Genomic DNA, 22436 nt, shown 5'->3' with positions numbered 1-22436 from the left:
CACAAGAGATGTTCTCATACAAGTCTGAAAAACATTGGCGGTTTCTGAGCTGATCCACGATTAGTCTCTAGACCACAAAATAGATGATGCAAGTTACCATAGCAACAGCAGAGATACTATTCTCACAATAAGAAGCTGTTTGAGGTCAGACTATTCTGTAGTGTGTCTTTAAGTACTGTGGTTGAAAAATATATCTGCTGTTGTGGAAGAGACCAATTCCATGCGGAGCTTTCAATTTACAGAAGAAAAAAAGTAGAAGATGGACAAGAGTTCAATCAGACACTGAGTTGAAAGAAAAAAAAATGAAAATTAGGTCTGAAGTGGTCAAGGCTCAACTTTTCAAGTGTCTCTTCTTCTGTTCTTGCCTATTTTCCAGCATGGTGAGACGGAACCTACGTCCTGCATCCACTCGTTCTATCTATCTTTGCCTGGCCTGTCTGTCCCTTGCTTTGCACATCATTCTAGCAGTCGTTTGTCTCACTGTCCTCCAAACAGCCTGTGTCATTCCCAACTCATCCTCCTCCTCCCTAAATCCAAGAACAGATGGCCAGAAGCATCAATCACTCTCCTCCTCATCACGTAAACTATCAATAATTTCCCAGAATGGCAAACCTTGCAAATCAAATGCCACCGGATTGCCTGATGCCATTGGCAGAGAGATGAAAATGATCGGCGTTGGAAAGGCAAATCAAGTCGACAAGGAGGCCTCGAAGCTGGAGGCACTTTTCAAGCACCCGCTGTACAACCTGCCAGAAGTAGGACTGCTGGAGGATGACTGGTTGCTGAGGGTGAAGAAAAATGAGGACGTGGATGATGACATGGAGGAAGGCATCAATAGTGACAGTCAGTGGTGAGTGCTATACTGAAAATGTTCATTCGACATTGGGTGAGTTAAGGGTGTAAAAAAAGAGTGCTGTGGTTTTGCTGTTACGTAACCAACCTGAGTGGTTAGTGGCCTACAATTTTTTTTAAAACATCAAACACTACCTTCTTTTATCTTTCCATTAAGTGGTTTGGGAAATGGTTGGATGGATGGATGGTAGAAAATTAAAAATCCATATAAAGTGAAAATAAAAATGGCCACCCCAGTTGGTGCTCGCAGCCCAAGGTCAGCATGCAAACGGTATGGCTGCATGGTTAAGAACCACTTATTTAGACATTTCAGGTATGAACTTATGGCCACCCCTATATGAGTCATGTTTTCACTCGAGCCACTTCAATGAAAAATTTCTGGCTACGCCCCTGAGCACAAGGGCGAGTGTTGTTGACAACTGTGCTAAATTTAAATGAGCAAAAAAAAAAAAAAAAAAGCCCAACTTTATAAAATAAAGTATTAAAATCATGAAAAATCAAGCCTTACTTCCTGCTTTCAAATGCTGTGGGCATGTCCCTTAAATGCGCTGAAACCACACCCTGCTCAACTGTCAATCAAAGACCACACATCTTTCTTCTGCCTACACATCATCACCACGTTTGAGCCACGAACAATATCTGCTAAAAGTCTCCATTGGCTGAAATAGTGCATATCCCAGAGTATATATGAACTGTCCCACCCCCAACAATAAGCGCTAGCAACCAGCTAGCTTGCAAGCCTCTCGGCAAATGGACGGTCAGCTAACCGGCTAATTTGCTGTGTCACTTCCTCGCTTGATTTTCTGTCAGAGTGTAGGTCCACATAACAGAGAAACTACTATAGGGAAAGTCAACTGTTAACAGTCAAACAGGAAGAACCTGCGTATCATTGACACCCACCCATTGAAATGCTTTGGAAAGATTTATTTTTTCCACAATCCACAAAATATCGAGAGAATTTTTTTTAAATATATGTTTTACATGAAAAAAATGGGGGGAAATAGTTAAAATATATATTAATAAATTAAAAATTATATTTTAAAAAAATATTTACAAACATAAGTGAATACGCAACTCTGTGGGTAGCGAATTGCATGTGTGCTGGGGTCGACTATTAAACACATTAAAACATTCAGACTGTGCCCACTCTACATGACAGGCATGTTAGCACATATGTAATTCCTGTAAGTTATATACTAACAATGCTTTACATTTCAACATACTGTATTATGGTAGCCTGAATGACACAAAATAAATTACACTTGGGAATCTGGCAATGCTAGCTAGCTAACTGCACACTGTAGAGGTAGAAATGGGCCACGTAGCTATAACTAATAAGTAACTCACAGTTGTGCTGGTTAGCTATTAGCTGGTGATGCAAACATGATTCGCTCAAGTTCTTTTATAGTAAAGGAGTTGGCTATCAATGACAGATGTCCTAAAATTCCAACAATTCTGGAAAACTGAAATGGTTTACTGTAACACTATCACCACATAAAATAATATATTCTAAGCTTGTTCTAAGTATTTGCACATGTGTTCAGCAATTTTCTTCAAACATCCATCCATTTTCTTAACTGCTTGTCTTCACAAGGGTCGCGGGGGGCGCTGGAGCCTATCCCAGCTGGCTTTGGGCAGTAGGCGGGGTACACCCTGAACTGGCCCAATTTTCGTGCCCAGTCTTGCGCAAAGCATAGTCTAACTGTGGACATCGTTGGAGTTTTCTTTCTTTTAGTATTTTTCTATACTTTGCACTGGTGGAATTGGGCATAAAGGGGTGTTTGCGTCAATGTGTGCCGTTGATGGAATGTAGCCGACTCCTGGCCAATCGAAGCGGCTCCCCTCATTCTCATTAAAATCAGGGCAGTGGAAACACACACATGCTTGACATTGCGGAAGCAAATTGACTCGCTGGGTTCTGAAAGATGAGATTGGCATATGCAAAGTGCGTTTATACAGGACTGTCAAATGCGAGATGCGCAGGGGGTGTGGCAGCCGCTTCCGCTAGAACACCCAGAGAGGTGTAATGCATTCCCAAACATGGTAGACTAGACTTGCCCCGGCACTAAAATAAACATGCAGCCGTTTTTATGCCAAACGCACAGCCTGTAAAAAAAAATAAGGACCATACGATGCACCTGTACATAAATCTCTGCATTAACTTTACAGGGTCTTTAAGATAATTTACATTGGCCTATTGCTCACCACCCAGTGTCTCCTTTAAAGGCAGAGTGCAAGTCAAGAGGAAGGCTACGACAAAGTCTTTTGGACCACTGACGCAGAGTCGCACCCACCTTGGTTGCGATTCCACTTGGGCATTACGCGGAGGGAACTATACAACAGAAAGGACCTCACTGTGTCAAAGCTGACTCATGACTTGGCCATGCAACACATCCTTGAAGCAGGTGAGTAAAGAAGAGATGCTTTGATAATAATGAATAATAATCGGTATGGTGTCGAGTGCTGATGTTATTCCGGTATTGTCTGAGTGCTCAAGACAACAAACATCATGCAGCGATAAAGTTAAACAAAATGTATAGATTTATGAAGCATTGATCGCAAGTGTAGTGTTATATTTGAAATATTGCATCATTATGTAAACACAAGTTTTAGTGCCATTTACTTCAGTCGTCTTTTGGGTTTAAATGCAGACAGACATGATTCTGCACTTCACTTGAGAAAGCTGCATTGCTCAACAAGGCAAGCATAAATTTAGAAGCTGACCTAGCTGTTAACCATAATGGTCCCAGTAGTGCTTAGTTCTCATCTAATTATGATAATTCAGTTTCTTCTTAGTTAAACAGAAAAACAAAGTCCCTACCATGCTTCTTGTTTCATTTTTTTTACTCATATGCCTTTACAGAAATGAGTCTAGTCTGCGAGAGAGCTCGAGGCAAGAAAGGGAAATCACATTGTTTTTTTTTTTGTTTTTTTAAACTTGAGGAGATAGTAAACTGTGCCAAAGTTTACATTCAGAGCAGGGAAACCTTTGGAGATTTTTTAGAACAACAAAAAAGGAGAGCACATCCACACATGTCGTGTACACACCCAAACTTGCACAATCAAGGCTGACCTTTATGGCAAAAGTGAACAAGATAAAAAAAAAAAATGTTATTATGTCACTATAAACAATTAGCCTTCCTTATACTGCTTGGTTAGTGACACGAAGAAGGTGGAGTTGTTTGTCCGTTGTGTGTGTGTGTATATATATATATATATATATATATATATATATATATATATATATATATATATATATATATATATTTCCATATTGTATTCACATTATTGCCATGGACAATTTATCCACAAAGGGCAAAGCTGTTAGGAATATCACTATGTCAGTAATACATTGTGTGCAAAGAAAGATGCCTGAAGCACATATCTATGACTTAGTACATTCTGGATGAACTCATACATAATCAAGTTTGCTTTGTTTTGATTTTAGGCACCCTTCTCACAATCTCAGCACAGTGCAGAGTACGGTAAATTATACATTGAGAAGTGTGTTATGCAGTGAAGATTGCAGATACAAGCTGCTTTTTGGTTGTACATTTCTCTATAACTGAAAGACCTACATATGGTAATCATGCTAAATATTTCAGTTCTCTAGGTTACACAAATACAGTGGTTATAAAAAGATAAATAAAAATAAGAACACATGTCTTGTAATAGCAGGATTTTGTGATATATAAAAATGAGACCAAGACATTTAAAAACTTTTTTTTTTACCATTACTGTGACCTGTAACCTGAACAAATCAGTTCAAAGAAAAAAAAGGAGGGGGGGGGGAGTGAAAATAATAACTCAGATGATGTAAAAAATACGTTGTTTGCAAATTTCCGAATTACAAAGCAATAAATATAGCCTACCATTGAACAGAGTAAAGACAGACTTTACCATGGTTCAGTGGTAGACTGGTCGTCTCCCAACCTGAATGTTGTGGGTTCGATCCTCAACACATCTTATACTGCCCAAGTGCCCTTGAGCATACTGAACACTAATTTGCTCCCAGTGTGCATGGCAGCAGCCTCCCCTTGATGCATGAATGGGTGAATGTGAGGCTCTGTGAAGTGCTTTGGACACCATATGGTGCAGTCCATTTATCAAGTTGAGAGAGAAATGGCACAACAGTGACAAGACCAAGAACTGGACATCCATCAAAATTTGATGGGGGGAAAATGAGATGAGAAATGGTCAGGTATGCTAGGAAGCAGATCACAACAATCTTCTATCATCTTCATATATCTGGATTAGCCTATGGAAAATAAAACTATTTGTCACAAAAACCTGTCACTGGCAAAAGGGCATATAGACTTTTTATATCCAGTGTAAATGACAGAAATAATATTTCGTTTTTAAAATATGTTTTAATCATTTGTCATGACAGCCTGGGTTATCACTGAATGGTATGATTAATTTGAATTCACCTCGTGAATACAACCTTTATTTTTCTTCATCTTTTAGTTCAAAAATCAGGAGGTACTCAGCTCAAACTGCTGATATCTTTCCCAAACTATGGACAAGCTCTGCTCAAACCTATGAAGTAAGACCGTTGTGTCATAATGCTATAATGCTATCCCACATCCATCTCAGCGTGAGTGTTTTTTCTCATCTATCCAGACAATCCAGAGACACAGAGACTGATGTGAACCTCTTTTACTTCTCCGACTTTGAAAGACACAATGCGGAGATCTCAGCCTTTCACCTTGACAGGTACCAATAATGAATTTCTCTGTGAAGCTTCAACTATATTGTGAAGAGAAAAGAAAATCTCAAGTGGGGTGTGCATCTCTCCAATAATAGACAATTTGATACGTTGGGTGCGATAAGATTTAAGGACGGAACCTTTGAAAGTGGAACGATTCAATTCGATTTGATTCAGTGGGATTACGATTCAATTTGACGAGGTATTGCTCAGTTTGAGAGTGTATGATGCAAATACTGAGTCCAATTCATTTGTTCACATGCTGATGCACTCAAAATTGATTTTCCTGATTCAAATTGTTTTTTGTTACACCGCTAAAAATGAACTAATTTCCCTTAACATGTAGTAGAGGCTATGACGACCTTGTACTTATCTATCTTTCGGAGTCACCTTTGGAACTTCCAACCGTCGGTCATGAATGGCGTCACAGCAGAGTTTTTTCAATTTTATAATGGCAACAAGTGTACCCTAGAATTGATCATTTATATTTCCACTATTTCCTAAAGAAAGTAAACGTTTCAAAATCTCAACAAATCAAATGTCAATTACCATCCAGGGGAAAAAAATTGTTCAGCTCAGAGGTTCTGCTGTATTTGGCAGTGGATGCAATGAATTAATTAGCGCAACTCAAAAACAGCTACAGTGCACCAATTTCTAAGAAGCTAAGTCAAGGTCTGTGGCACTTACCATACTTAGACATAACTGCCACCTACAGGACACAAGTGTTCTGCCTCAATGGAGGTCTGTGCTTTTTCAAAGTGAATTTTGCTTCTGATCTCTGTGTTGCTCTGCGTCTCAGACTGCTAGGCTTCAACAGAATCCCCCCAGTGGTCGGTCGTCTCATCAATGTCACCAGTGAGATCAGAGAGATTACCACTGACCGCAAGCTGTCTCGCACCTTCTTTACTTCCCCTGGTATGCTCCTGCTCTGGGATTTTGTTACACTCTCACATTAAAGCGACAGTACTTTAATGTCCTACCACTAAAATGTGTCTCTCTGGCTCCCCCTAGCGGGGAATGTGTGTTTCTATGGTCAGTGTGACTACTACTGCTCACCAGAGCACCCACTGTGTGGGCAACCACACTCATTGGAGGTATCCTTGGCAGCCATGTTACCCGACCTCAACCTTGCTCCTCGCAGGTCTTGGAGGTCACCATGGAGACGATCCTACAGCCGCACCAAATTAGCCCAGTGAGTACTCTCCCTGCGTTAGATGGGTAGAGATCTTAGTCTGTGCTTGCTTTTGTTAGACTAATACTTATGAATTGAACTGTGAACATTTAAGAGTCTATTAGAAAATAATTTAAGGCATGGTTTGGAAAAGTGGGCCTATTTATTTGAATGCATGGCTGTTATTTTGCTGTATTAACAGCAACAGGTGGATGCACAGATGCCTTCTGCCATCTAGTGGAAGAGTACTTAAATTGTTCTTCCTTTCATTAAATGTTGCTGGTATACATAGAGGAACACTAAAGGACTTTTTGGACCCATTGGTTCTTTTTACAGCTTAGCCTGCTCAGGCTTTTTGGATCAATTAGGTGAAATTGGCTATGATGGAATATCATATGCATGATTGATTATGGCTGTTACTATTATATAGAATACTTGCACATTCTCCAGTGCTGCTCACATGTTTTCTTTCATGAAATTCCCTTTTTTTTTTATTGAATAACTACTACATATCTAATGTTGATTGCTCTGTTGTGCCAGGTGGGAAAAAGACCCAGCCTACTGTGACATTGTCAAACAGACGCCTCCCTACAACCACGGCAGCAGACTGGTGGACGTGATAGATATGGCTATATTGGACTTCCTCATGAGTCAGTCCCGACATTCCAAATTCATACCAATTCAACAGTGCTTAGTAATGCAAACATTACATTACAAAGTTATTTGTTCTTCATTAATATTTAAAAGAGGTCACTAAAAATAGGAGCAATGACAAAACTTGACATAGCATGAATCAAGTGTATACTCTTACCACTCTAGGTCAAAGTCTAAGGGGACATTGATTTTTTTCCTTTTTCCTTTATAAGGCAACATGGATAGACATCACTACGAGACATTTGAGAAATTTGGCAATGAAACTTTCCTGCTGCATCTGGATAATGGGCGAGCGTGAGTACAGTATTGTCACATACATCAGCTATAATGATAAAAGTTGAAGTCAATAAGCACCAACAAATCAGCACCCTTTAAATCAGATCCCAACACTTAGTTCAGGATTGACATGCGCCAACATTACCTAAATTTGTGGGGGAGAGGATGCTGCGTGGAGAAGCATTTCCCAAGCCCATGTCACTAGCTCAACTGGCATTGCTAATGCCATGTTATTGATATGTACAGTAGACTGAATTACATTGCTTGGAGATACATTTAACAAACTAACCAAATAATTAAAACATTTTGGTCTGGTTGTTGAATATTGCAAAGATATTTTCCTGTATCAAAAACAGGAAGCTCTAACAATCATGGGCAAAAAAGCTAAAAGTATGCATGTGCAGTATGGCAAATTTCCCAACCCTGGTACCCGAGGCACACTATCCAGTCTGTTTTCCGTGTCTCCCTATTACAACGCAGGTGAGGATCATTATTAGGCTTCTCCAGAGCTGCATTGGAATAGGGAGACATGGAAAACAGGCTGGGCTGGATAGTGTGCCCCGAAGACCAGGGTTGAGAAACACTGCAGTATGGTTACTACTTAATTTGACTTATATTTTGTAGGTTTGGACGTCACTCTCAAGATGAGCTGTCAATCTTAGCTCCCTTACGGCAGTGTTGCAGGTATAACTCAATGTTCACACCTAAAAGTGCCAAACATACTGTATGTAGGCTACTTGATTTACAATATGGAAAAAAAATATTTAGGCTGCACCTGGCCCCTTACACTGACAACAAGTAAAGAAGAAACAATATGTTGCATATATATATGCAAGAATGTTTGTCCATTTAGCTTCCCTCACAGTCATGCAAATACAGAAAGTCCCCCAAAGCCACTTCAAAGTTGGAAGTCCACAATTATTTAAAATAAATAAATAAACAACAATAGTAAACACCACACCCCTAGTTTGATCAATTAATCATATGCATAGTTTATTTTATTGTATTTACCGCTACTGTGAGAAATCAGTGTGAAGAGAATACAAGCTATCAAAATGGTGTGGAATGTTTTTTTCTTGACTGTTTTCCACTTGCTCTCTTTCTACCTGTACAGGATCCGTCGCTCCACCCTACTTCGCTTGCGTCTCTTGTCCTATCCAGACTTCCGCCTAAGTGATGCCATGCGGCAGTCGCTGGCCCAGGATCTTCTTGCAGCTGTTGCTCCACTCCTGTCCGAGCCACACCTTGCTGCTTTGGATCGACGCCTAGCGACCGTCCTGCAGGTGGTGAAGACCTGTGAAGAGCAACACGCTGATGTCATTTTTAATGACTTGGGGAAATACGAAGGATATGAGCATCAAACAAAATGAATTTAAAAAACAAGGTTGGATTTGGACTTGTGCTTCTGACTATTTAGTTAATGAAATATGATTTGTGAAGAGGCTAAATATAGATTTTAAATATATATATTTTTGAAAGGGGAAGTAAAAATAAACCACTGAAATAACTGGAATACATGGTGTTCAGAACTAACCACTAACATTCTAATGTTACATGGTTATTTAAAGTGCCTCAATTGAATCCCAAATAAAGTTGAGTTGTTCTAGTAAACTTCTGGCATTATTTTTGCTTAACTCGTGGGTGGTATTTTATTTTGAAATAGCCTGGTCAGAACTATCAAGCCCAAAACCAATGCCAATACCACTAGGAGTAACAAAGCCTGAGTCACGATATAGTGAATCGTGACAATTCCAGGCATCCGGGCATTTCTAATGTTTCCGTAATGCAAATTTTTCCTTTACAAAGTGTACGCGGTGAAAATAAACAGTTTTTCTTTTACTTGTGACTAGCATACCCAGCTAAATTGTTATAGTAATCAAACTTATATTCTTTTTTTCCTTCTTCTTTTACGAGGGGAGGAACATTAGGAAACGTCAGTGAGTCACTTTCGAAACGTCACTGACCTAGTGGGCAGTGGCTTGACGGACATAAACAGGGCATGCCTTTCACCGCCATTTAAAATATTTTCAGAGTACAGACCGCGAAAATCGGATAGTCCACATCCTTCTACTCTACTTTAACAAGTGTGACTGACCGTCTGAATAATTAACTGCCTTGGCATGTTGGCTACTTTCGCTTGGCGTTTTGCAGCTTGATGGATTTTCCGGGGGACGAAGAACTGCTACAATTCTTCCATTGCTCCAAGACTGAAATGTCGTGCATGGAAAACCCACACACATTTGTACGACAGCTCAGAGATTACGATCTGATTCCGGAACACTTCTACAAGGTGAGGCGGAAGAAGCCGTTCCACTCCCGCACACGCTGTCACACGCTCTCTCGCTCTCGCTCTCTCTCTCTCTCTCGCTCTCTCTCTTGCACTCTCTTTCTCTCGCTCTCTCTCTCTCTTGCTCTCTCTTTCTCTCTCTCTCTCTCTCTCTCTTTCTTATATTTTATTTTAATGATACGTTATTGGATACGAATATACCATATATATATATATATATATATATATGTATGTATGTATTAGTTATTGTGCTTCCTACTCCTTTTGAATATGTAAATTATGACATTGATTAATTATTTTCTTTCTTCAAATTTTTATTTTTACTTCAACTTATATTTTGTAATGTGCTAATATGTTCAATAAATCAGCCAGTCAACAACAACTGGTCTATAGCCTCCTCTTCGTTGAAGTCTTCTCCTCTTCGTCGACGGGATCCGACGATTTCTGCCTCGTCAATATTTTGAAGCAGATGTAATGCCTCTACTGTTTTTTTTTTTATGTCAGCCCATGGTGAAATTTCTCATAATGCCTTGCTGAAAAGTGGTTGCTATGGAAAATCAACAGCGTTGTTAGCGGTGCAAGAATGACTCAAAAATATGTTCATGTTTTTTAATACAATAAAATGGCAGCATATAAATAATATTTACACAGGCACATGAAAAGTCAAAACGCCAAAAAGCTAGAAACATTAGATAATTTCATGAACAGAGTGGCAACACATCAAAGTTTAAGCTTTAAAATACAGCTCTGTTGTTAAACAGCGCCTGTGTGGTCGACAACTACATTTATTCCTGCGAATATTAACAAGTTGCAACAAACTGTCTCCGGTGGTCAGCATAAGAGAAAAAAAACAAGGCAGAGTTATAACCTGTTTATGTAGCACACAGCAGTGATCGCTCGGTGTATTGTTGTTTTTCCTCTTCGATGCCTGGACAAATGCACGCAACCACACTCGTAAAAAAAATTACGGAAAAATACTCCAAAACGCTGACAACTGGTCGAGGTTTTCTGAAGTAAAACAAACGGCGATGGCATTACCGGAAAAGGCGGTGCGTTATGAGATTTTCCCTCGAAATACGTCACGGCTATTTGTGCACACGTCCATAGAATGTTACAATGTTTCTTTCTTTCTTTTTTTAATATGGGGTAGATGCCACTGACTTCCGGGTTCCACACATCAGCGTCGTTTCCGGCCCCTAATGGCCGCGTTCCAACACTCGCACATCCACCCCTGCGCCCCCCAACCGCGCGCTCCCGCGCAGGTCGTCTCAACTCTCTAAAACGCTTCGGACAACTGAGACAGACACACTCGAACCCGTCGACGGGAACGCGCAACCGAGGGGCACAAAGGCGGAAGCGCAAGAACTGGGACGTGGCCCAACTTCGCAAACCGGAAACGGAAACAAAGCTGATGTGTGAAAACGAGGAAGTCGGAAGTCCCGCCTCCTCATTGGCATATACAGACGCTCCCCAACTTACGAACGAGTTACGTTCCGAGCGATCGTTCGTAAGGTGAATTTGTTCGTAAGTTGCTTCAGTGCTATATTTTGTATTATAATTTATGTTTAAAGAGAATACGTACAGTACTGTACTACGTATGTTAGAGAGAGAGAGCGAGAGACACACACAGTATGTACATGTACGTAATAAGATAAATAAAATTAAGTTTAACTTACTTTTGGAAGATGTACTCGATCCTTAAGGATTTGATGGAGGAGGAGGAGGAGGAAGAGGAGGATTTTATATCATGAGAGGTTCTTCGTCGTCGCTGGAATGGGCTTGACTTTAGCGTTAGCGCTAGCGATGTTTTGAAATAGAAGCATGTGTTGTATTTAAATGTACAATGTGTATAAATCTTCTTGTGTGTTTAGTTTTACAGTACATTCCAACTAGGGACAACAGAATCACATACACTACACACTTGCTAGTTGCTAATGCTCACTAAAGCCCATACACACCCGTGCAAGCCGTTGAAGCCACATCTTACTTACCATCTCACGAGCAGACTACTGTAAACTATACCTATACGTACAGATTAGACATATACAGCTCGTAGGCTCTTTGTTTAGGTTCAGGTGGCAGGGGTGGGGGTTGGCGGGGTGGTCACTATTTTTTAACAAGTGGACGGTATGTGCTGCTTTGAAGACCCCCTTTTTCTTTTATCGCTTAGTTCCTTAGACCCCAATATTAGATTTGGCAGGGGCATTTTTTGTTGAATTGCAGGTATAATTCTGCAAGCTGCAATATGGAACTTTTTTTTCCCAAAAGTATCTTTACAGTAGCCTTTTTATTTGACCATTTATGACTGAAATTACTTCTACATTAGTAGATTAACACCTAAACTGTTCACAATTGGTACTCCTGCAAGCCTCTGGCCAATAGTTTTTAGACTGGATTCGGGTTTTAATTTCCCGCGCCCTGTCTGCGGATGTGACGTCATGTGTGAAGCAGTGTGTGTACGTGTAGAAGGATATGTGTGGGCTCCAGAGTGGAACCGTCACTTGCCTTTGATGCAGATTGGCGTGGGTTCGCTACACCGCCTCGGAGACCATGTTTGTCCGTGTGCATGTTTGTATGAGTGGGGGAAAAAAAAGAAGGGTATGTGCAGTTTCATTTTTCATCAGCAGGTGGCAGTAGCCTACTCTCAGTAGCTTTCATAAAAAAATATATATATTCAAGTCTCGTCCTGTAAACATCATTTAAGTATATAATTTATACATGTATTTAAGGGAAGTTGTAAAATGTCTTAAGTTCTCTTGTTTATGTTTAACAAATTTAAAACATCATAAATCATGCTGTTTATACAAAGTACAGTCTCAAATGTTCTCCCATTTTGATACTGTAAAAGAAACGTTTAGTAGTAATATGGCGGCCTCACGGTTTCAAAAGTCTTGGCCTATCGGCTATCCAGTAATATATACAGCTCGGTGCTAATGCTACGTGAACAAAACAGTACATTCAGGGTCCTGTCACACAACGTTGGAAACTTTGTAACTTTTAAGGGGAAAACAATCGGTCATTTGGATGTTTAAAAAATAATAATGATCAGTGTAAATCAGTGTAAATCTGCCTTCAGTGTCGAGACAGTCTTCCAACACAATACGACCAATATGGTCGTTTATTGTTGGAGGAGAGGACTTGTTGGCTTATCAGTTTGTGAGTTTTTTTCCCCTTGGAAACCGGAGGAGAATGGTTTTATTAAATATATATTTATTTTTAAATGAGCATGTTGTTTTAAAATAAAGAGAGGATCAACAAAATACACTGCCCCTTGGGATGTGTTTATTGCTTAGAGCAAATAAGACACTATGTAATGACAAGTCCAATACTCAAATGAGTACTATTGTAAGACAATTATTTCAACACATTGCAACACACAATAGCCACTTAAGGACCAGAGTATGTTTGACCTGCTGTTGTGGTTGAACCAAATTATGATAATGTACCAGATTGCACAGCCACTACTTGTGTGCTGATGAAAGTAATGCACTTTATGGAAGTTTATTTGTGCCATCTGTTTTTGAGTTTTAATTGCTAACACAGATTTTTTTTTTAAGTGTCAAAATCAAACGTTGAACTTTTAAACTGTCAAAATCTTGAGGTTTTCAGTAATAACAAAAAATGAACACCTCAAAATAATAAAATATTGAAAAGCTTTGTGTAAAACTAGGGATGCACGCTAATATCGGTACCCGATAAGTATCAGCAATTATTGACCATTTTGACGTCATACAGATGAACCAGATAATTTAAAAAATCCACCGATAATAATAGATTGATCCAAATGTGAATAAATTAGCATTCTTTTGGAGGGGCTCATACGTTCCTCCTCCCAGGGTGGGTTATAAATGGCAGGAATAAAATTGATATACAGAGAAAATACGTATTGTGTTGCTACATTATATATTTGTACTGTATTCTTAGGTTAAGTGTTGTACATCATGAATTGGAATTTTTCACACACAAAAAAATACCCCCAAAAAGTTCTTCTGCAGACAAATGCCTCTTAACTCAGTCCCAAAGTGCACCAAAAAAAAGAGGGGGGACTTGAAAAAACCTAGTAAAGTTTTTCCACTCAGAAACGGACCTTACAGAAATACTTAGCCTCAAAAGAACCTTTGAAGATTTTTTCCCCCTCAAAAAATGGTTCCTCAGAAGCCCATAGTTCTGGGTAGAACTTCTGCCCTTCATGAAGAACCTTTTTTGGGACTCTTACTGCTGTAGTAGAGGATCTGTATAAAGCAGATGAGATGAGTATAAATAAAATACAGTACATTGAAGTATTTTTATTGACAAATATGAGGTGAGGTGCATACTACAAAAACCGAGGAACTGCCGGGGACTAAACTACAATGCATACTCAATCATTACCATTAATCTTTGCTAACATTTGTTTTTTGTGTACGTGTGTGCAGAAAGTGAACCGGACAAAGAGCAAAGAGGCTTTGAAGAAAGGCCTCTATGAGATTCTGGACTGGTTTGAGCGAGAGCGATCACAGCGCATCAAGGTGTTTTGGAGGTGTGTCTTCAAGGAAACCATTGTCAACCAATACCCCACCCTGCAAGAGTTGCGAAACAGCATCAGAGATGGTATGACTCATTTACATTGTTGTCGGATTAAAATGTTTAAAGTGGACATGTCTGTTGACTCTACCAGGCTCTTTTCATTTGGATACACAAACGTTTAACTACAAGCCGCAGGAGGAGACCATTGTCAGGAAAAGAAAAGAGCCTTCACAAGACGAGAATGTAGAAAGGAGGCAAGAAAGCCCATTGCCGAAGAAGAAGAGAGAGAAAAAGAACCATTTGCGTCGTGATGAGGAGCAACCCTCGCAGTCGTCTCCATCAACAAAGAAAAGTCTGTTGAACAGCAGGAGACAGGAGGAGACCAATGTCAGGAAAAGGGAAGAGCCATCAGAAGACGAGAATGTAGAGAGGAGGCAAGAAAGCCCAGTGCCGAAGAAGAAAAAAGAGAAAAAGAACCATTTGTGCAATGAGGAGGAGGGGCCCTCGCAATCGTGTTCCACACCAAGGAAAAAGAAAATTGTATTCTGTGAGTACTGTAAACGCTGACAAACCACCATGGGATGCTTTAGAATTAGAATCTTTATGGTCATTGCATATAAGTATCATTGTTGAATTTTCCCTTTGAAACGAATGTTTTTTTTTTTCCAGCCACTCCACTTAAAGGAGCTACGAATGACATATGGACATGGCCTTTATTTAAGTCCAACAACCTTCCTGTGACCTGTGGAAACTTGAAAGGGACACTAAACCAAGATTGGCTTGAAAAAAGGTTACACAGGCAACATAGATTGCATAAATAATACCGTGAAATTATTTGTTGAATCTGAATCTTTTATTTTTCAGGCCAACCATGCATTTTGGTCGACAAACAGTGGCTCACTCCCCCTGAATTTGAATCACTCGGGGGTAAGAGTAGTAACAAGAACTGGAAGATAAGCATCCGATGTATGAACACACCCCTTGCAAAGCTTTTGGAGGTTGGAGCATTTCATTTACTACTTTTACTGTCCTACTTTCACTGCACTTGAATTATCTAATGAGATCGAATACAAAAAGTTGTTGAGCCATTATTCTTACATCCATTTTTGACATTTGAGGCATTGATTGTTATAACTAATATGTAATTAGCCAAATTTGGTCATAAGAGGATTCTGTCTGACAGTGGCGATATATTGCCAAAATGCAAGAATGAACAAATTGTTTAAAGGATCTTTGTGCAGTTTGTCACTTTTTTACTCACGACTGCCACCCCTGGCTCAAAGCGTAACTGCAGCATCTATCTCATACTCGTTCATGGTGCGAATACGTGAACGTTCTTAAAGCGACAGTCACAAAGGAAGACATGACTTAAGGTAAGAAAAACTCAGCCCCTCCCCTCCCCAAAAAACCAGGGTCCGCACACTCTACTATATCTAGTTTTGCTCAGGGCTCGGGAATGTCACATGACTAAAGTCAGAGACTAGTGAGCCACTATTGGTCGTTACCTGAGCCTTGAGCAACTGTGATGCCATTTTCAGTCAAGTGGCAAAATGGCTGACCACTGAGATGGATAAAAACGTGTGGATTTTGCTGCTTGACTAATACTAACGGCCAAAAAAGCTTCAAATAGGATCCCTGCAAACCAATGTTAACGTTTTTGACACTTAACAGCTGTGTGTTTATTCACACAGTGATAATCGAACATGGATGCGCACCTTCTGTGTCTTCTCAACGGCTAACGAGTGGCGCTACTCTATTTTTATTTTTATTTATTTTTGCTGCTTAGCTCATGTTCCACAAACACAATATTTATCAGAATGCTGTGTTTACACTAGTGGGTGCGCATATAACATATTATTGTAAAGAACATTTTGAGGTTGACTTCCTCTTTTAGAGCAGGTGTGGTGTAATTAAGTAGTAGTAATTCTCATTCTCAGACTCCGACATTTGTCTCCAATGCTTACAAAACACTACAGACACTTATGTTCATGCTTTATGGTTATGTACTCCGGTTATGTATTTCTGGACTATAGTCTTAGAAAAACTTTCCGCTATTTTGGACTGTAGGATACCTTTATCTCCAAACTTGTGTTTACTAGGTGACCTAACAACAACTGACTTACCACATAAACAATTTCAATCTACACTTGTAGCCCTTACTATCGCTAAAAAAACAATTCTTGTTAACTGGAAAAATAAACAAACTCTGAATATCGACCAATGGTCTAACCTCCTCATAAATCACATTTTAATGGAAAAAATATCTGCCTCAAATAAAAACCAAATATCAAAATTTATAGAAACATGGTCTACGTATATAGAATTTTTTAACCTAATTCCGGTTACTTAATTCTGTCTGTTAGAGAGAGCCACTACATCGTGATAACTTACATTGATGTTTCTGCATTTGGCAATTTATTATTATATTATATTATTAGTATGGGATTTTTTTTAATGGGCTTTAGGTGAACTGATGAATACACACACGCTCGCACGCACGCACGCACACACACACACACACACACACGCACATACACATACTCACCCACATACAAAAAAAAAGTATATATATGTATATATATATATTTATATATATATATATATATATATATATATATGTGTGTATATGTATATATATATGTATATGTATTTAAAAAAAAAAAAAAAAAAAAAAAACATTTATTAAATTTTTTTTAATTGATTTGTTATTTTTAAAAAAAAAAAAAAAAAGAAAAAAAAAAGGAGAGCAATGATGATGTCAAATCGAATGAACAATACTGAGCTCTTCTGTAAAAAAAAAAAAAAAAAAAAAAAAAAAAAAAAAGTAGTAGTAATTAAGTGAATTTATAGGAATTACCTCATCTTTACATAAAACCCACAATTACTGAGGGGCACCATTTTAGAGAGTACTAATGACAGCATATTTTAACGAATGCTTTTCGGGCACAGCATCACCTTTCTCTACTCGTTTAGCAAAATTGAGCATTATTGTCCTTGTAAAAGCCGAGTTCTTAATGAAACTTTTGCACCGGGTCTTATTAGCTTGTTTAGTTGCATAGAAAAATGTTTTTTCTTTTCTTTTCTGTGGAATCAACTGCAGACAGGACATCTGCAAAGGGCGAGCTTCAGAACGAGGGGTAAAAAGGTAAGAACCTAATGCAAATAAGTAACATTCGTGATTTTTTTTTTTTTTTAAATGTAACCATGTGCAAGCCTACTTTTTCTTCCTGCTAGGCCAAGGAGTTGCTCTTCACCAATGATGGCAGCACTAATACAGGTTTGTTATTTTAGTGTGCGACATCTAAGAAGTTTTTTTTAAATTGCACTCTGACAGTATGTCCGTCAGATTCCAACCATGAAGTGAAGAGTGAAGTGCAGCCTCAGGAGATGCCCAGCAGCAGCCATGACACAAACACGGACATGTCGGTGTTCAATGTGACGTGTGGAGCACTGTCTGGCAAATTACACAAAAAACGATTTGCAAGAGGTCATGAATCCATGAAATCTGACCATATGCTTCCTTAAATCTCATCTAAGGTCAGAAGAGATTTACCTCGCGGACACCTTCTCTCATCAACAGGGACATGTGGTCACAGCATTCGCACCGACGTCCGCTGGATGACCCCAGCAGACTTTGCAAAGGATGCTTTGGGCAGCAAAGATGCCTGCTGGCAGAAAGACATCATGTGGGAAGGACAGTCGCTTGGTGTTGTTATTTATGTAAATATCAAAAATAAAATGCCATATTTCAGTGTATAAAATGCAAGACTTAAGTGTTTGTAAAAATACAAAGCAGATTTTATTTATATTATATATATATTACTATGAGATTATATCCGTGATTGACGATTGGTGCCATTTTTATTGTTGCCGTGGTGATAAGGTCACACATAAGGAAAAGGCAATCCTAATTATGGTCTATTTCAGGAAAACCTCTTGAGGATCCACTCGCTGCTGTGTACTTGCAGACTGTGCGAACCAAGTGATAGCGATCTGGTAAGACTGTTGTAATTAAAACCCAATTTCCTTTTAGCCTTTTATTTCAGTTTTGTGGCAAAGATATATAGTTATTGTGTCTTATACTGTAACTCTACCATGCCTAAACAGGAGGAGCAGCAAAACGATGACGAGTGTTTTGTGTGTAAAGGTGAGGGAGACCTCGTTATCTGTGACCAGTGCCCCCGTTCTTTCCATCCAGAGTGTCACCTGCCTCCCGTTGACAACACCATTTTGAGGTGATCACGATTATTTGTACTTGTACACCTGACAAAAATTCTGCATTTGTCATTCATGTCTCCAATTTTTTTTTATTTTTTTTTATTAATACAGTTAATTACATTTGTTATCAATATTTTGGTATAAAAATACGGGACAAATCTTTTCCCTCGTCAAACTAGTCCTGCTGTACATTAAAAGTGACCCGAAAAAAAGTAGCCCAGTTCCAAAACGTGACGTAATTATTTTGGAGTTATTTTGGAGGCCAATGATTCGTCATCAATGTGCAGCTGCGCAAACCACCACCCCGGGAAAACAGCTGCCATTAACGACGAAGAGAGGACAACAATGGCTTCCAAACAGATTAATGCTTGGACTTTTGAGGAGGCGCAAACCTTTTTGCTTTTTGGTGTAGAGCCAAGTAGAGTAGAGTAGAGTAGAGTAGAGTAGAGTAAAGTAGGGTAGGGTAGATACCGTCGGTGGAAACGAGGCTCAAATTTACTGACTCCACTTAAATTGATCAATCATCATTGAACTTTTTACCACATTTTTTTGCACATCAGGTAAAATCCTTTCTTAAGAATCATAGTGGCAGCACGGTGGCTGACTGGTTAGCACGTCCGCCTCCCAGTGCAGAGGACGTGAGATCGAGTCCGGGCTTCGGCCTACCTGGGTGGAGTTTGCATGTTCTCCCCGTGCTTGCGTGGGTTTTCACCGGGTACTCCGGTTTCCTCCCACATTCCAAAGACATGCATGGCAGGTTAATTGAACACTCCAAATTGTCCCTAGGTGTGGTTGTTCGTCTCTGTGTGCCCTGTGATTGGCTGGCAACCAGTTCAGGGTGTACCCCGCCTCCTGCCCGAAGCCAGCTGGGATAGGCTCCAGCACCCCCGCGACCTTTGTGAGGAAAAGCGGCCAAGAAAATGGATGGATGGATGGAAGAATCATAGTTTCTCAGGGCTCATGTAACGACCAATCACAGCTGGACTTTTTTTCGGAAGCTAAGCCTTGATTGGTTATTACCTAAGCCTGAGCAACTGCGATGTCATTTTCAGTAACAGCCCAAAAGGCTTAAAATGGGATGCTGCAAACCAATGTTAACGTTTTAGACACTTAACAGCTGTGTGTTTATTCACACAGCGATAATCGAACATGGGTGTGCACCTTCTGTGTCTTCTCAACGACTAAAGAGTGGCGCTACTCTGACAATTTGGAAAGGGATGTAATCCTGTCCAAACAAATATCCAAACACATGCTGGTGAGAACAATACATCTTCCACTGCCTTGGTCAGCTGATTATTCCCCGTGTGTAGATAACCTTTCCCTTTCTTCCCTTTTAGGAGTGCCATTACCTTCTCCTCTTGCTATTTAGCGCTGACGATAAACAATTTTTCGCAACGAATCCATGTGGCGATGTAAGACTCTGGTTTCTGTTTTTTTTTCATGCACAACTTTGTTTTACGGTAATGATCCAAAATAGATCACATGTTTGTGCTTGACAGCTGCAAGACTACAGTGCTGTGGTGAAGACTCCTATGTGGCTATGCAAAATTGCAGAAAAGATCAAGAACAACGACTACTGCTATGTTGCCGAATTTGTATCTGACGTCCAGCTCATTTTCTCCAACTGCGCTTTGTACAAGGTGAGAAACACAACTTGAACGAAGACTGTCGATTAGGTTTATCTTTTCAAGCATCATTTTGCTCTCTCTTACAGAATAACCCTCATTTCCTCAGCGTGGGCTCCAGACTGAAAAAGTTGTTTGATGAAGAATTTAAGAATGCATTCTAAACTCTCCAGGATATTTTTCTGTGTACCCCACTGTGGGTATCCATGTTAAGAGGATTCTTTACATGCATACCCACTGGCCACAAATTTGAGTACACCTGCACAATCTAAAACAAGCATTTTCAAAGTCATCAAAGATGTTTGTTTTGTTCAACAATGGCATTGTTTGTTTGTTTGTTTGTTTCTATGTATGCATTTCCTATTTAGTAGTATTTTTTATATATCATTACTACTATTATTATTATTATTTTATCTTTATATAAATGTATGTTTTTAGACTACAGTATCTGTTGCCTTTAACCATATATGCTATGAGCTTCATGACCAAGATAAAAGAAAGCAAATGCGGTATTATGTTTAGTGTCAGCACAAAAAATCCTCATATTTGAGGTACGACATTCACAAACTCAGAATATTTCCGGCATTTTTAAAAAAAAAAAAAAACCCTATTCTCTGTTATTTGTTGAAAAGCTCACACATCTTTGTGCCAAGGAACTATGTTGAAATGAGTTCCATTTTGACAAAGTGCTTTGCCGCCATCTTGTGAGACCTTTTGGGGCAGCATAAATCACTCGCAGATTTTCACATTCACAGCAGGGCTTGTTCGCTATCCCTGCCACTAGTGGGATTCATTGTAAATTAACTATTTGTATTTTAACAAAGTGCCTACATTTCCATATTTTAAATCTGCCTTGTCTTATGTTACTGCAAATGTAAACCTTAATAATTCACAAGAGAACTGCAGCAAAACAATAAAGCCTCTTTTTAAACTTCTGTTATTTACTGTTTTGTTTGATATGCCTCATTAAATTTCTAATACACCAGTGGCAGAAAGTGAGTTTTGGATGGACCTTGGTTATTTAGGTAACCTAATACACCTCTTAACAAGACCATTAGGGGTGTTCCACACCACTTTTTCCCCCCAGGCCGATACCAGTATGAGTACAGTGTTCCCTTGTTTTCCACTGGGGTTAGGTTCCAAAAAGTACCCACAATAAATTAAATCCGCAAAGTAGTTAGCTTTATGTTGTAAGGCTCTAAAACCCCTCACCACACAGTTTAGACACTTTTCTCATCAAGGCATTTACATTTTCTCACATTTCTCTCATGTTTAAACATTCTCAATGTCCAAACCTTTATAAATTTTATAAAATGAGGTACATAGCTAAAAAAAAAAATGGATGCAAACTTGCACTAAGAAAAAAATCAAGAGCGCGATAAGCGAACCGCGTTATAGCGAGGGAACACTGTACTCAACTTTCGAGGAGTCAAGAGTGGCGTGGCTCATTGGTCGTCTCCCATCCGCAAGGTTGTGGGTTCAATCCTCACACCTGGTGACCATGTCGAAGTGTCCTTGAGCAAGACACTGAACCCTAATTTGCTCCCAGTGGACCTGGCAGCAGTCGACCACTGGTGTATGAGTGTGTGTTTGAATGGGTGAATGTGTGGCTTAATTGTAAAGCGCTTTGGGCACCATATGGTGTACTTAAAGCACTTTATAAGTGCTTTAAGTACATTTACTATTTTCATATACCAATACCATGTAGCCTACCAATACCACTATTACATATCATACATACCCCCCCCCCCCCAAAAAAAACAATGACAGATCATTTTAAAGAACGACCTATATATCCCTTTCCCATACAATTTGCATGAAATGAATGGCAATTTTCTATTCTAATAGTTTCTAGTTCCTGATTCCAAAACAGCCATATTGGGACCGTCACAAGTACTGGTACCTTGAAATAAGTCCAGCAAGTATCGGCTGATACAATACTTGTATAAGTACTCAACCATCACGAATATCTATGAGTGACATTAATGAGCCAAGTTCAGCCATTAGAGGCATTTTGCATATTTGAGGATAAATAGCATTGTTACTTAAGCATTAAAACAGTTACGTACTTTTATCTTCAAATACCAATGAAAGACTGCATCGCACGCCAATTCACAAATTGCTCCCCATTGTGAAAAG

General features: G+C 39.3%; 2 protein-coding genes across 3 annotated transcripts; both read left to right on the top strand.

Moving 5' to 3' along the window:
- The first annotated feature begins 377 nt into the window (after positions 1-377).
- On the top strand, positions 378-9459 carry LOC144044335 (extracellular serine/threonine protein kinase FAM20C-like). Its single transcript, XM_077558672.1, has 10 exons — positions 378-850; positions 3079-3257; positions 5320-5398; positions 5476-5568; positions 6360-6475; positions 6572-6752; positions 7272-7381; positions 7598-7679; positions 8286-8345; positions 8776-9459. The coding sequence occupies exons 1-10, from the start codon at positions 378-380 to the stop codon at positions 9029-9031; spliced, it is 1629 nt and encodes a 542-aa protein (XP_077414798.1). The 3' UTR covers positions 9032-9459.
- A 185-nt stretch (positions 9460-9644) lies between these two features.
- Positions 9645-21232, top strand: LOC144044334 (uncharacterized). Of its 2 annotated transcripts, none has more exons than XM_077558671.1 (15): positions 9645-9951; positions 14364-14538; positions 14606-15001; positions 15124-15242; positions 15318-15452; positions 17555-17599; positions 17689-17731; positions 17801-17941; positions 18035-18174; positions 18382-18450; positions 18562-18689; positions 19810-19927; positions 20010-20084; positions 20172-20312; positions 20387-21232. In XM_077558671.1, exons 1-15 carry the CDS (start codon positions 9817-9819, stop codon positions 20459-20461), a joined length of 1935 nt encoding a protein of 644 aa, XP_077414797.1. In that variant the 5' UTR covers positions 9645-9816; the 3' UTR covers positions 20462-21232. The 2 variants fall into 2 exon arrangements, with proteins under 2 accessions (XP_077414797.1, XP_077414796.1); XM_077558670.1 differs by having other exon boundaries at positions 17789-17941.
- The last annotated feature ends 1204 nt before the right edge of the window (positions 21233-22436 follow it).

The sequence above is a fragment of the Vanacampus margaritifer genome, chromosome 2 (assembly GCF_051991255.1).
Source record: "Vanacampus margaritifer isolate UIUO_Vmar chromosome 2, RoL_Vmar_1.0, whole genome shotgun sequence".
Classification (NCBI taxonomy): domain Eukaryota; kingdom Metazoa; phylum Chordata; class Actinopteri; order Syngnathiformes; family Syngnathidae; genus Vanacampus; species Vanacampus margaritifer.
This window is presented reverse-complemented; position numbering and strand designations above follow the sequence as displayed.